The sequence below is a fragment of the Falco rusticolus genome, chromosome 4, assembly GCF_015220075.1.
Source record: "Falco rusticolus isolate bFalRus1 chromosome 4, bFalRus1.pri, whole genome shotgun sequence".
In the NCBI taxonomy this organism is placed as follows: Eukaryota; Metazoa; Chordata; class Aves; order Falconiformes; family Falconidae; genus Falco; species Falco rusticolus.
This window is the reverse complement of record NC_051190.1, coordinates 99,583,594-99,600,145: the sequence shown is the minus strand read 5'-3', so window position 1 is coordinate 99,600,145 and position 16,552 is coordinate 99,583,594. Positions and strand designations below refer to the sequence as shown.

General features: G+C 40.8%; 1 protein-coding gene across 1 annotated transcript in view; it reads right to left on the bottom strand.

The window, feature by feature from the left end:
- The window catches only part of CPNE4 (copine 4), a 244,814-nt gene that overhangs the window by 42,694 nt on the left and 185,568 nt on the right, over positions 1-16,552 (bottom strand). Inside the window, exons 8-10 of the mRNA XM_037386063.1 lie at positions 15,204-15,302; positions 5,823-5,909; positions 5,162-5,221 (exon numbers count right to left, since the gene is read on the bottom strand). Of these exons, the coding sequence (XP_037241960.1) occupies positions 5,162-5,221; positions 5,823-5,909; positions 15,204-15,302 (246 nt within the window). The remainder of the gene's footprint in view (positions 1-5,161; positions 5,222-5,822; positions 5,910-15,203; positions 15,303-16,552) is intronic.

Here is a 16,552-nt window from a genome sequence, read left to right as displayed (position 1 = left end):
AGAGAATCTGTCCAATATATCTTTCTATTACAGTTCCTTTTATGCATGTTACACTCCTTTCTGCTGTATTTCCTAAACTGATGAAAATGTCTTCTGACTACAGACCCATTTGCACTTCCAGCTTCTGAACATTTCTTCTGCAGCAGGGAACACTGTCTAATAAGAGATACAAGGTTTTGCAGTAAGTAGTGCATAAAAATAGCAGACTGGAATCAGCACTATTGATCTCTATAGATGAAAGCTTGTTAACACTGAAGGAAAAGTTTACTTTTGATTTTCAGAAATATTCTTTCTAAGTATAAATTATGTTTCTACAATAGATTTACAAAGTATTTCAAGAACACACAGCATGATGTCACCAAAGCCTTCATTAGTGCCTTAAATTAGCAGGTACATCATACTACAGCCTTCTGTTATCAAATGTATGCTTAGCATCCCAGTTCCCCTCCCTCAGCAAGTGCCCTTTCAAATCACAGTTGTATCATACTGCCTGTACACAGCATGAACTCAATAGAAACGTCATTAATATTAAGACAAAAACAACAACAATACATGTGCCAGGAGAGTTTCAAACAATTCCAGATCCACTCGAGTTAAAAGAAATGGAAACCTGGGAAGGTGGAAGGAATAGGCCTCCTTGAGTTCAGTGATCTGAATTAACCAGGTTAGGACTATGTGAAAAGGAGATTATGTGATGTGTGCAGAAAGCAAGGCAACACTGAATATCTCCCCTGCAGGCTGCACCCTTTTGCTTCAGTGTCCACTGGAGAACCTCTGATATGTTTCTGGAAACAGCAACACATCTCACCATCTCTGCTACCATCACTGGGGACTGGTGCAAATGAGGCAGGAGGAAGAGTCAGATTGTGACAATCTTTAAGCAGAACCACTAAGTTATACATGAACAGAGCTACAGGCACAGAGCCATCCACAACAGCTTCCCCTGACTCCATGTAGGTTGAAAATGGATAGTGGTGAGTTTACACAATACTGTAGCTGGTGGATTTACCACTGAGGTCAGCAGTAATTCAGGGATCTCTGTGGTTCACAGTATATTGGATCTTTCATTTCCTTTTTGTCCTCACTGTCCATCCTTGCAGATGAATTCACCTAAGTTTCCTATTATCAATGGGTTTGTTTCATTTCAGTAAAATGAAACATTACAATAGTAAAATATAGTACAAGCAATACTAACGTTTTTAACAGAGACATTTTCAACTTGTGGTTCACAGCCTACTAATAGGAAGTCTGTGACAAGTAAATAAAATGGAGCCAAATTGCCATGACCCTTCAGTGTGCTCTGTAAGGACTTGCTCTTCCACTGGAAAACATGTAGGATGAATCAACAAGTGTTTGAAAAGCACAGCTGTAACATAATAATAAGTATATCCCTAGACACTCTCTAATGGTTACAGAGCTCCTGTGCTTAAGCTAGAGTTGTGGGAAATGCATATTAACCAGTCTTTACATGTGCTTAAGCACCTGCCCCAATTAGAAAAGGCTTTTAAATATTACTTAATGACATTGCTGTCTTTCTGCTAATGACCTTGAACACATTTGATAATTGTGTTCTTCCAGTCATATTTTTAGGGAGGAGATGTCAGGAAAGACATATCAAAGAGGTTTCCAGGGATGGGAAGAGTTTCAGACTTGGAGGAGAAATGGGCATTGCAGGCAGGTGGGGATAACAGAAGAAGAAGCTGGCTAATATTCAAGTATCAGTTCCTCCCAGCTCAAGATCAGTGCATCCCCATGAGTAGGAAATCAAGCAAAGGGAGCAGGAGGCCTGCATGGATGAGCAAGGAGCTTCTGGCAAACCTCAAACAGAAGACAGAAGTTTACAGGATCTGGAAAAAGGGACAGAGAATACAGGGATGTGATCAGAATATGTAAGGAGACAACAAGAAAAGCAAAGGTCTGTTTAGAATTAAATCTGTCAAGAGAGGTCAAGAACAAGAATAGCTTCTTCCAGTACATCAGCAGAAAAAGGATGACTAGGGAAAATATGGGCCCACTGCTGAATGAGGTGGGTGCCCTGGAGATGAAGGACACAGAGAAAGAGTTACTGAATGCCTTCTTTGTTTCAGTCTTCACTGCCAAGGCTGGTCCTCAGGTTTCCTAGACCCTGGAGGCAGGGGAGGAAGTCTGGAGAAAGGAAGATTTTCCCTTGGGCAAGGAGGATCATGTTAGGGATCACTTAAGCAAACCTGACACCCACAAATCCATGGACCCTGATGGGATGCACCCCCGAGTGCTGAGGGAGCTGGCAGATGTTATTGCCAAGCCATTCTCCATCATCTTCGAAAGGTCATGGAGAACGGGAGAGGTGCCTGAAGACAGGAGGAAAGCCAATGTCACTCCAATCTTCAAAAAGGGCAAGAAGAAGGACCCAGGAAACTACAGCCCAGTCAGCCTCACCTCCATCCCTGGAAAGGTGATGGAACAGCTCATCTTGGGGGTCATCTTGAAGCACATTGAGGAAAAGAAGGTCATCAGGAACAGTCAACATGGATTCACCAAGGAGGAATCATGTCTGACCAACCTGATAGCCTTCTATGATGGAATGACTGGCTGGATAGATGAAGAGGGAGTGGTAGATGTTGTCTACCTTGACCTCAGCAAGGCTTTTGACACTGTTTCCCATAACATCCTCATAGGTAAGCTCAGGAAGTGTGGGTTAGACAGTGGATTAAGGACTGGCTGAATGGCAGAGCTCACTGCTCTGCCAGATCAATGGCACAGAGTCCAGCTGGAGGCCTGTAGCTAGTGGTGTTCCCCAGGGGTCAGTACTGGGTCCAGTCTTGTTCAACTTGATTCACCAGTGACCTGGATGAAGGGACAGAGTGTACTCTCAGCAAGTTTGCTGATGATACAGAACTGGGAGGAGCAGCTGACCCAGCAGGAGGCTGCGCTGCCATTCAGTGAGACCTGGGCAGGCTGGAGAGCTGGGCGGGGAGAAACCTCATGGAGTTCAACAAAGGCCAGTGTAGGGTCCTGCACCTGGGGAGGGACAACCCCACACAACAGGACAGGCTCGGGCTGACCTGCTGGAAGGCAGCTCTGCGGAGAAGGACCTGGGAATGCTGGTGGATGGCAAGTTGCCCATGGGCAGCAGTGGCCAAGAAGGCCAGTGGGATCCTGGGCTGCATCAGGAGCACGGCCAGCAGGTCGAGGGAGGGGATCCTCCCCCTCTGCCCTGGTGAGGCACATCTGGGGTGCTGTGTCCAGTGCTCGGCTCCCCAGTTCAAGAGAGACAGGGAACTACTGGAGAGGGTCCAGTGGAGGGCTACAAAGAGGATGAGGGGACTGGAGCATCTCCCCAGTGAGGAAAGGCTGAGAGAGCTGGGCCTGTTTAGCTTGGAGAAGAGAAGATGGAGGGGGGGATCTTACTGATGCATACAAATATCTTAAGGGTGAGTGTCAAGAGGACGGGGCCGGGTTCTTTTCAGTGCTGCCCAGCGACAGCACAAGGGCCAATGGGCACAAACTGCAACACAGGAAGTTCCATCTGAATGTGAGGGAAAACTTCTTTACCTTGAGGGTAACAGAGCCCTGGCACAGGCTGCCCAGAAAAGTTTTGGAGTCTCCTCTGGAGGCATTCAAAACCTGCCTGGATGCGACTCTGTGCAACCTGCTGTAGGTGAACCTGCTTTAGCAGGGGGTTGGACTAGATGATCTCCAGAGGCCTCTTTCAAACCTGACTATTCTGTGATTTTTTGAGAAGGTGGAGAACTAATCACACAGGACACTTTGCTTGAGACAAGACAACTATAAAGATTTTTGTCCACTGTAGTAGGTATTTCCTTCAAAACCAGAAAGAGGGTCCTCAGTTCTGGGTGTTACCCAATGAGTTTACAAGGTGTACTGGCCAAGTGCATGTTTTACATTTCAAAAAGCTGATTTGTACACAAGAAGATAATCCACTACTGTCCATAGCTGCTGCTGTTGCTGAAACTTTCTGTTGGGGCAAAAAAACCTATTTCTTTTTATTGTTAAATCTTTTTTTGAAAATGAAGGCTTCTCTGGAAAAAAGTGAAATGGAACATTTCAGTAGCATCCAATGTCTGATACTTGATACTTGGGAGCAGAAACAGGGCAGGGTGCAACAGGAAAAGGAAAGATCTCCAGAAGAAGAATATTACCTTGGAGCATTAGAATTTACCCCTGTAACTGGCATGAAATTAGAGGTCACATAAAACAGACTGTAACTGAGCCAAAGTCTGTATTCCTGTGCTGTGGGAAACACTGATATATTATTTTATTTTAGTTTTATTTTATTTGCCAGATTCAAAATACCAAAAAAAAAAAGAAAAATCAAAACAACACAACATTGAATGTTTCTACAAATGATTATTTGGAAATGCAAAACATTGTATTTCTGTTTATGGAGAGCTCTGAAAATAATTTTATCCCCTATTCCTTGAATTAAATAGCTTCTGAATTCACTCTAAATTACAACTGTGTTCCCCCTGTAGTGCCATTGTACTGTTGGTAGCTATGGATAAGGTATGAAACATCAGTATTTACCCTAGCATTTACTCCAGACAAGCAGAGAGGGGTCCCTGGCTGGACTACCTTTCTTTCTTCTGCCAGTGACTTTCTGTATGGTGCTATGAGATGGGTAAAAACTTGCTTTAATGAAGGACTCATTCTGGAAAGGAAGACTGGCCCATAGGACTGATGAACAGGACATCTAAAATTTAAGTAGCTAAAGGTAGGTGAGATAAAATCCCTCCCTGTAATACAGCCCCAGCAAGGGAATTTATTCGAAATTCTTGTGAACAAACTGAGGCTCAAAAGCCAACGGCCAGTCAGCACTGTCACAGGGGCTAATTCAGTTCCCCAGCTTTTGGGACAGGGTGTAGCTTAGATGGAATTGATGGGACTACACCAGCTTAGCTTCTGACCCCTGTATGAAGTTGTCTTTACTTTTTGCAATGTGATTGTCATTGCTGCAAAACATAAAAGTAAATTAGCATGTGCAAGAAAATTCTTACTGCATTAGCATAGTTTTATTTTCTAGCCTTAATACATTTTGCAAGAAGACCTTAATAATTCATCAAGGAATGGCATATAAGAACAATTTCTCTGTGACAGTAATGATTTAGTATCTAAGGGGATTCCCTTTCTTTAAAGTAAGTTAGAGAAGTAAGACACTTACTGTAAACTGTATTTGGCAGCCTCCCATGATATAATCTAAGAAAGAATGCATCTTGTGGATCTGCAGACAAGAAAGTAAGACATTCAGCTTAGCTTTGTACTGCTAAAATATCAGAGAACTGCCTGGAAAAAGTAAATTGAAAGAAGGGGAGGAACCAAATGAAAATAAGGTAAATTAAGAAAGCATTAAATATAGTTTGAGACCGAAACAAAAATGTAAACAGAGAAAATATCGAAATTCTAAAACCATAGAAAGGAAAATTCACATCAAAAGTAGAATTAAGCTCTGCTACTTCTCAGTGGGAAGTCAGTGGAAATTTTGCTATTGATTTAGGAGGAACAAGAGCAATTTTGTAGAAATGATGGAAAGATTAGAAGGGAAACACACAAAAGGCCAATTGGAAAGCCTGTAGGTATGAGTTTAGTGCTGCCTACTCCATTGTACAACAGCAGGGGTCAGGCAAGAGAAATGAAGGAGCAGAGCTGGGGACAGTTAGCTTACTTTTGGGATTCAAGTCCTTGTCCTTACTTTTTGTAGTGAACCAGTTTCCATTGCTATTCTACTGGCAGTTCCACTTTGTTGTCTATATTTCCAAACAACATTAAAAAATATTGCTGAGAGCTTAGTAAAGTAACAGCCAGAAAGCAAAATACTTATTTACCTTGCACTGGTTAAGGATGACAATGCCTGAGTTCTTGTAATTCTTCTTCTTTGCCTTGTACTTGGGGTTAATGCATTCCCATTGTACCTGTGAAAAACAGCAGTCACTGCTTGAAGGAAAAATTATGTACAAATTGAATAATAAACAAAAATGGCACTGTCTGATTTCCATAGTTGACTAAATCCTACCAAATAATGCTGCACACAGAAGAAAAAATGAAAACAAATAACTACACAGAGAATTATCTTAAAAGAAAAGTTCCAGGGCAAATATTTGTCTTTGAACGTACATGTGTGGACACAGCACTAAGAGAGATACCCAGAATCATGTGTCATCATCTTCCAGTCTTGTAGGTTCAGGTGTTACATAAGCAAGATTGAGGATGTTTTGAGATATTTAAGAGGAGAAAAAAAGAAGGAACTTAATACAAATGACTTGGGGGAAGCAATCTGATGCATCGTGTTAACTACAAAACTGTCTACACAGTAACACTAGTGTTTAGTTTTAAACTGATGATTGGAGAAATTCTGATGAGAGATCATCTCGCTCTCTCTTGAAAGCGAGCAACAGTTTCTCCTTTAAGTCCAACAGTAGAATAAAAAGCCAAGAAAATCACTAAAAACTGCACGAAGCTGCAGTTAACTAATCACTGATATATTTGAAAATTATCCCTAGAGAAGATACTAAAACCTTTTCTTTGGAAAATGTTCTGATTGGTTTTATTTACAAATAGTCATTTTTACAGCAAAACTGTCCTACCTTGTTACTGAAATATGTTGTCTTGTTCCCATCATAACATCTCCCAGAGCCTTACTGACTTCCACTTCAACCATTCTGCCCTCCTCTGGTTTCAGGCAGATTGGTAAGGCCAACCTTTCAGACCCTGACTGCTGATGTCTAAAATATTATACGTGCCTCTTACTGCAGGAGTAAAATGTACGTTTGTTTGTACATGTAAGTATCTACTAGTATTTGTAAATCCAGAGTTGTATCTGTAATGTGCTATGAAATACCATTAAGAACATTACTATTTTCTTTGAGAGAGGTGTTTTCAAGTGCTGGGAGAAAACATGTGACACTGAGTAACATAATGAATATATCTCCAAAGGGAACCATGATGGCCTATTATCTAAAAATCCCTATTATGACATTTTAAAATGAAACATATCTGTCTTAAGTGTTACAATACTTTGTCTGTAGTGAAGACATTCATATAGAATCTGAGCAAAGTGTTTGAGCACATAAAACTGTTTTTTACCTTATGAACAGCCCAGTGATTTAATCAAGCTTCAAACAACTGCCTAACAGCAATTATTTGGATGCCTCTGAAGTATTTCAAGCTTAGGGTTTTTTTCAAATGTCAAAAAAGGGAAGCCAAAACATATGGCTTTGGAGCAATATGAGACCTTTTCTGCATAGGGGAGAAGTATTTTCATGACTGTTATTGGAGACAGGTGTCTGAGTGAAGAATGGGAAAAGACAAAAAATATTCCAACTGGAGGAAGCACATCTGCTTGCTCTCCCAGTTAGCCTACAGCTCAATTATTTGTCTTGTGAAATGAATTTTCCAACTGAGAAGACAGGCAGACACAGGCCCACATGTTCAGGGGAAATCCTCCATACGCATTTTTCCTCTACTCAAGAAGCAGTCAGGCTTAAGAAATAACAGCCCTTCTCTCTCCAAGAAAAAAGTGTGTTGCGTGACACAATGCCAGAGTGCAATAAGCTCATATTTGGGAAAGCAATCTGACAGCAAGGTAAAAGCACTGCCCACTCGCGTCTTGATATGTTGCTGTCTGGCAAAATGGTTTAGCATACAGTTCTCTCCAAACTTGTTGGAAGCATTCCTACAGAGAAATTGTGCTGACTGTATATTATAAAGAAATTGTTATATATTGAATAGAGAGAAAAAATGATTCAGAATTTGTGTTCCTTCTTTTGACACTGAACTACACTGGGGAGACCTCATTGCTTTCCCCTGAATGCCCAAGGTGCACTTCCTTAATTTTATCATCCTCCAGTATGAACACTTTTCAATGTGCATGTTTAAACAAGGCCTGACCTATATCAGCCCCTACATTATGCACATAATTCTTCTCCTTGGGTAAGGGATTATTAAAGCCTGATAAACCTTATGTTCATGTAATTGTTTTCTGGAAGATGTTTGCACTATATAAGGACCAAAGCACCATAAAACACTACTTCAGGGGAGAAAAACCTGTGCCTGTGGCCAGCCTCTCAGCTTCTCTGTGCTAACTGTAGAATGTAACTAGGAATGTTCACCTACTTTTGTAATGCATTTTGAGATATATGGATAACAATTCTCAGCAGCTATCTAAAGCTCATTAAAATATTCCATGTGTAAGTCACTAACATGTCATTGGCTGATGTGGATAGTAAAGCAAAAGAAAGACTAGCAAATTCCTAGAAAGTAGGAAAACAGAAAGAAATCATAGTAATTTTGTACCTGCTAAATCTGTTGATGTGATAGTATAAAGAATGGAAGGGAACAGGAGAGGAGAGGAGGGAGAAGATATTTCCCCATTCATAGCCTTAAAAAAACAGTAAGACTGTTTTACATGAAACTCTCAATCTTCACTTACCCACCAAGATACAGTTCTGACTTTGGCAATTTCCACAGTTTGAGCTGGAGATGTGACAAGCATCATTTGAAGGAAATTCCATATACAGGCCTTGTCATATTACCAGCTCTCCTAAAGTGAACAGAGTTCAGAACACAGCTCTAAGCAGGTAAGTAATAATGAGAAACAATTTTCAAATATTTTGCTTGCACTGTGAGGCCAACCTCAATTTTCAGTCTGTTCCTACTTTCCCAGTATTGATTTGGTATCTGACATTGTTTTTTATTGATTCATTTTTGTCTCTTAAATTAACTTTTCAGTTGAGAGGAAACTAAGGCAAAAGCCTGCAATCTGACACTAATGGTAACCATCATGAAGTTTGGATTCATCATTCCTGAAAGTCACTTAGCATTTCCTCCAAATGCCTGGCACCTCTGAAATATGCAGGCTCTTTTCCTGTCAAACAACACAGTGAATCTGAAACAGAAAGCAACCTGGTTTTAACTAACTCCTGTTATTTTAATATAAGTACTGTTGCAAATGTTGGTAATGAACTGCCAGACCATACTGCTTTGGTGTTTCTGTTATACCCTGAAATTTAAACCACTGTGTGGAGAATTTCTGAATGTAAAGCTAACTCCATCCAGCTATCCTTCAGAGAAAGTCAGCAAACTAATGTTGACACTTGGAAGGTCCTAATGCTCTCATTACTGTAATGAGAAGACACAGGTCCCTCAGTGGGAGATGTTACTCTCTGCAGTGAAAGGTGCCGCCTTCCCAAACACCCCTACCCCTTCTCTTACCAAACCTTCAGAAGAGAAGAGCAAACAATGTGACCACCCACGCCACACACCAGCAAAAGGAAGTGGAGGTGACTAAATGCAGGCAACTGTTGTACAACCAAAATTTTGACAGTATGTGGCTACCAATAGCACAAGTTATTCAGAGAAAGAAACGAAGGTGTCAAGAGTTTCATGTACTGTAAGGCAAGAGAAATCATCATATACAGCAGTCACTTTCTCTGGGGTACCATGCTTGCACACTGGGACATTGGGTAGCCCTGCCAGGAAAGGGCTAGAGAGCTACTGCAAAGCTTGGGTTATCATTAGCATGTTCTCTTGCCTCCCCTGCTTTTTTTTCTCTCTTGTTCCTTCATGTACAGCTACTGCAACAAATTGCACAGCTTGTAAATAGGCATCACAGTCTAATGTACAAGGCGAAACCCCCTCATCAACAGCAGGCAGCGTCATATCCTGCATTATCTCTTTCTGACACCTCAAGAAAAGCAAGTCACTTTTAAGCAAACTGCAATAGGCATCACGGTCTAATGGACAAGGTGAAAAACCCCCATCGACAGCAGGCAGTGTTATATCCTGCATTATCCTTTTCTGACACCTCAAGAAAGGCAAGTCACTTTTAAGCAAACTGCAAGTCCTCCTGCCTGAAAGGATAGTTTATTCCTGCCATCCCTTTAGGCAAGAGGACAGTATGGGTTGTTGCTTTTTTTTTTTTCCTTCTGTCCCAGAAATACATTCACCATGGGAGAAGAGCTGCTTTTAATCACTATTAGAAGTTTCTTCTGGAAATTTGCACCTAGGGCATGCCATGAGAATCCAAGCATTTCTTGTTTCCTCAGCCAAGGCCCCAGCCTCACCCACGCTCCTGAGGTGGCACCACTGGTTGATGGGATCGCATGGATATGGCAGGCGCCTGACATGGCTGCACCCTCCTCCGAGGCCTCTGCTGCCCTCTCTGGGGCCTGCAGCAGCTGCTGAGGTTGCAGACAGTCCTGGATGAACTTGACTGTCTCCTGATAAAACTAGGTATGGAAATGTCCACTGGTGTCAATAAACTCCTTGGTCCACTACCAAAGGCTTTTAAAGGTCCATGCACATTCACCTGACACAAAGGCCCTGAGCGAAGGCCACAGTCAGATATCTGGGCAAACAGGTGAACCTGACCCAGATCCCCGCAGGACCCCATGCAATCCTGTTCACCTCAGCAGCCTTCTTCAGCCCCTGATAACACACTGAACTTGTGGGAATGCCAGTGGAGATTGGAAGTGCAGCAGGGTTTCTTCCTCCCCTTTCCGTGTGTGCATGTGTGTATACACACATGTCCATTTTTATGTAATATAGGAACAGATTTTTCTCTTACGTAACTCCCATGCTGCATTGGGATCCAGGTGGTTTATGTTTCTGTGACTTCCCCCCCCCTCCCCCAATCCTTCTGGCTTTATTGCCTCCATTAAAAAAAAAAAAAATTCTCATTAGCAGAGGATTTCTCCTTTCAACTATGAAAAGCTTTAACAGTCTTTAAATTTTTATCAAGCTTTTCTAGTCTTGTATTAAAATGTTTGATAGATTAATATTAGAACACCTTATGAAATTGCCACTGTACACACATATTAAAAATGTATATTATGCATATATTTGGAACAAATCTTAAGCATACAATAAACTCCAAGTATTTACCAGTATTTCACTAAAAATATAACTGTCACAAAGAGGGATGCACTTGTTCTTACTTTGTTTTCTTGTGTCAAGACTAAGGTGAAGGAGTAAAATGATGAATTTTGGAATGGTGGAAAATGTTAAATAGAAGGTTTAGAAATGCCTGCTTCAGATGTGCATTTGAACAACAGCATATTTTTGTACTGTTTTTTGTTGGTGGTCAGTATGAAAACAGGCTAGGTGTCAGAATGTAACGGTCTGTGAAAACAAGGTAATTATTACAGAACAGAAACACACAACAAGCTATTATCCTGAGGTCGTTCATGATTAGGAAGTCTTCTTAAACAGTGTGAATTAATTTCATCTGTACCACCAACCAAAGACCAACAAACATTCCCATAATTCAGTCCTTTCAGTCATGGAGAAGCAACTGTCACTCTAAAGAAGTCATAATTCAAGACCTGTGAGTATCGACCAAGACCTGCCACGTTTAGAAAAGGAATTCATAAACTACTCATGCCACTTCTGATAAAAACAAGTCATCAGTCCTTCAGATAGGGAATCTGCTCTCCTTCCTTCACACAGTACTGGTACAACCACCAGCAAGCTGCCAGTGCTAGATTCACAATATTTATCTAAATGATGCCTGGTCTCAGACACAAATTCTCAAAAAATCTCACAGTGGAGGCAAGCCAGCAAGCCAACCATAAAATTACCAGATCCAACCATAAAATTACCAGATCAGAGGCTGACACTCAAAACTTGGGGTAATCAGTACGCAGCCCAGGGATGGAATTGAAACAGTCTTAAGAGCACCGCCACCTCCTGTAAGTAAGCAGGTGACACATACATATTCTGATCACCTCAAGTGGTTCTGTAGTGGTTGACAGATGGGCTACAAGATACTTCTATCATGTAGCTAAGAATGGAGCTTGAAGAATGGGTCAGAATACTCTGTGTTTTCTGGAGGACAAAATATGTACAATTAAAAGGCAACTTCAAGATCCTTGTCAAATGCTCCATAGATGAGGTGAACTGATGAAATGGTGAGAAGTACTAGCAGTTCACAGATAACACACAGTTCTTCCTGCTCCCCAGCACAAACTGTGTTACTCCCACTCTCACTGCTTAATGCACTTATGACAACTTGTGAAGCTGATACAAACTAATACAGACATTGCTGATGAGCAGAGAGAGAGAGCTGTGCCATTGGTGTAGCCTTCATTAACACCACACAGATTTGCAGCTGGAGCTTAAGGAGAGTTCCTGGATCCCCTGTCAATGATAAATATTCCCTCCTGTTCTGTGCAGTTGCCTGGGAGAGTGAAAAACCCTGGCTGACAATCACTCGGGTGTTTTGATTATCTTTTGATTAGCTTTTGACAGATCTATAGCAATGTACTAGAGCTGGCCATGAAGTCTACTGCACAAAAGAAAATATAACCAGAATAAGATCCTTCATAGTATCTCCTTAGCAACTCAAACAGGGATGTCAGACCTGAGTTCTGCTCTTTACACTGGTTTCCACAGCATCTGAGATGAAATTCCAAGTTTTGGTCCTCATCTTCAACACTCACTGTTGCGATGCTATGTGAAAGAATGCTTAATACCATGGGCTGGTGGATGTAGCTGGCAGTTTTATTCCTCTGACTGAAAGAAGTACTACATGGAAAACAACATTTTCCGGTCTGAGGTTATGAAGGAATCTCTTCTAGGAACAAAGGACTGCATCTAACCTCCTTATCACCTCACCCACGTGTAATTACATTTCTCTGATGTGGCCTTCCTTATTAGAAATACCTAGCAACACATCCACTTGAAGGCAGAACACCTCCCTCTTCCTTTATCATTCCCTTAAGGTTTACTAAACCCCCTTTATTCAAAGTAAACACTCTGTTGCACATGGTTTTTCTTTGGGAAGAATAAAACTAAGGAAAAAAACTGACAAATGCTTATCACATTACTTAATGTTGCACAAAGGATGTTGAGATAAACTATGCACTAAGATGTATTTATGGGGTCCACAGCTAATGGCATATATTGCCTTTAGAAGCAACAGTTATTCCTGGTGAATCAATAAAAGGAGATAGGAGGAAGGGAGGGAGGGAGGGAGAGAATAGAGAAAAAGGAGAGAGGATGAGGGAGGGAGAGGCAGAGGGAGAGATAAAGAGGGAAAGGGAAAATGCTCTCTGGGCTCCAGCCAAGTAATAAGTGACATGGTCTCCCACACAAGCAACCTCTCCTGTACAACATGTGATTACAACACTTTTTCCATAATAGCTATATCATTTTCACTAGGATCTGCTCAAACTTCCTATTGTTTGCACTTACCTATCATGCTATTAGCGCTCACTGAAGCCTGCTTTCATCAGATGCAACAGCCATCTAGCATGTGCATGCATATTTTTTGAGCAATATTTATTAGCCACTTAAATGACAATTACCTACTATCTTACCGACTAAATCTTGTTTTCCTCTAACTAGACTACAAATCAAGGATTACAAAAGAGGGGGGAGAAGTACGAATTCTCACATTGGTGGCAATTATGTCCTATGAGAATGGCTATAACAACATCATTGGGTTTCGCAGGTGCAAGCCCACAGAATAACTGCACAGTAACAGAATGAGAGCAACAAGAAAGAAATAATGCCATTATGCCTTAGGCATGTGGAGGAGAAAAAACTGCACTTTTGTAGTGAAAAGCAGATTGCAACATTACAGGTAAAAGGCAGCCAGTGGAATGCCAAATGGTAGGCCCTTAGCAAGACAAAGGTTCAGACACTTAAAGCATTGCACAACATGAAAACATTCCTGGATGGCACTCTGATACTGCTGTGTCAACTGAGAACAAGAATTGACAAATGGCTGCACTAACTTCTTGTGCCTCTGAAAGAGTAATCATCCTTTCTGCTAGCTGATGATGAAAAGAGTGGACTGTTTCTCCATCATAATAAAGAATATATATTCTTCACAGCCATTCCTGGCACTCTGGACTGCAAATCTCGTCTTGGCCAACAAGCTGTCTGTTCGGGAAGGACTGCAATGCTCTTTTGAAGGCATTTACATTGGAAATACACACCCTTTACCACTCTCACACAGTCCCTTTCCCAGCTGCAGGTATTTGTATGCAAAATTGGAGTGTTGTCACATCACTGGCCTTGTTAATGTTATTCACACTGGAATCTCTTTACCTCTTTAGGTATATTTACTAAAATTTTTAGTTCAAAATTTTCAGTTTTTTAAATTGAGTTTGGTTTAAGTTTTCATCCTCCGACTCAATTTCAGAGAACAAAACTGGGTTTCATTTACACTCAGGTTCTGTTCAGAAGTTATTCGTAATGGATTAATATATGACTGATATATATCAACAGTATTTTACGCACATGAGCAACATTTGCTAAACTCTAGGTTGTTCTAATTCTAAGAACATGAATAGAAAATATCTAGAAGACTCATAAAAACTACTTGACCTATGGAATAGCCTAACTGCTTGCCATTTATTAAACTTCTGTTGACTCTTTGATAGCTTTCTATTAACACACTATAAACAAAACCTTAATATAAAGCCCAAATAAAGCTTATTAGGCATTTGTGTTTGGTTTTGAGATCACATGAAGCAGTGAACACAAATTCTCAGCAGATTAGAAAGTCAACATTTTTAACTCCCTCTCAGAGAATTTATCAAAATTAACACCTTCAGGAGTAAGTAATAAGAGGAAATGACAATTTCTGGAATTAGATATGTTAAATTATTTATCATATTCAATAATTACCATCAACTTCAATTTGAAGGGATCAGGCTGACATAAGTGAAATTATTAATAAACTAACAATTTAATTTTCCCTTAGGATTGTAATTCATGAGATATTTAGGAAATTGATTACTTTCATCATGATGGGTTCAAGTGAGAGCTGGCAGCAATGAATGCAGCACATGAGAAAGAGAGAAAGACAGAATGACCCTCACTCATTAGAGGCCTTTAGGTCAGTAGGGCAATGCTTCGAGTACCCAGACTGTGCATCTGCTTTGCCATAACAGCACAGCAACTCACAGAAAACATGTGCTTGGGCTCAAAGGATATAAATCTTAGCAGAAAGAAATGCCTGCAGAATGTGAACTAGAAAAAGACCCTAAGTATTTCAGGCATGGAAGTACGGGAAAGGCTGCTTTTTACATTTTCAGATTACCATGCTCAGATAACAGTAAAACTTAAAGGAGAGATCAACACAGCAACTGACTTCTGAGACAATGAGGCAATACCACTTGCTTCATTACAGTATTGTCTGAGGGACACTGCTCTACAAAGCTTACATATTGAGACTGCTTGGGTGGTTTCCAACTTACCTGTCTTCCTTCCATAGCTCCTCGCATTTCCTTGAATGTCGAGCTAAATTCTCCAATGAAGTCATGCTTTCCATTCGAATCCCAGTCCCAAACTATGCACTGGGTAGACAAAGGGGAGAAGAACAAAAGAGCACATTTTTCTTTAGCTAGAGAACAGGTTTTATTGAAAAATACTACAGGAGAAATTATAATACGCATTGCGTGGAGTGTTTTACCCAGAAGGAAATCACAAGATATAATAAAATCATATCCTTGTCTGGATCAAAATGTAATGACAAGCGGAATTTCAACGCAGCTTGCTACTGACGAAAGCACATTTATGTATTTTAGAAAGAAATGATTCCTTGACTCCATCTTTTTGCTAGGTGTAAAAACACAGGATTGTGTGTATTAGCATGTTCATGGTCAAATGGTGTCCTGAATTAAGGGTAACTTACCTCATTGAAGTGCTTTACAAATATAAATCAGTATTCATAAGACTAGTTGTTGTGGGCAAAAATTACCATTATCATTTTTACAGGCAGTGAAGGTGAACCAATAGTTATAATTATTTGCAATGGCTTTGAATTTATAGATGTCAGTGTTTGGTGCCCCTAGCTTGGCTTTTTTTCCAGTGTTGCTCAACAGTGAATATTCAAGCCAAACCCTGCCAGTAAAAATTCCTAAATTCATGCATAAACATGAATATGTTAATGAGTTTGAGCCGTGAGAATTTTATTTTACAGATATTGCTAAATACAATTCAGCTAGCCAAGACTGAAGCACATAGCAATAGCTACATGCTTTGCTAAACATTAATTTTAAAACTGGCCTAAAGACAACAAAGGGGCTTACAACTTTAAAGAACAAAATCCTGAATTCAGCCTCATTGGTCTCCCTAGATAAAAGCTCGCATACATTGACAGATTCAGGAGGCCTTTACTGAAAATGTCCTGCTACAAAGTATCTTTTCTTACTATTTTTTTTAAAGCAGTAATGCCTCAAAGCCCTCTGCACTGTCACAGGAGGAGTGTACTGCCATTTGGCTATCAGATGACTTTGAGGGGAACTTCGACTTCCTACTGAGGGCCAGAGGCCTCTAGGTCTGCGCATGGGTGTAAGGTGAGGACGGAACTGGTGGAAGTAGTTGAGGAGTTCCCTACTGAGAAAGGCAGGAATGAAACATAACTGGGGGTGGCAGGGCTGCAATAGTGGGGTACCAGGCTTAACAACAGTGGGTTTTATCAGGCCACTTTGTCTCAATGAGGCTCAGTGCTTTTAACCCAGCACTGGTGGTCAGAAAACACAAGAAGAAGCACCTCAGAGAGTCCTCAAGCCATTTGAAGGTTGCTTGGTCCCAAGGGGCACTT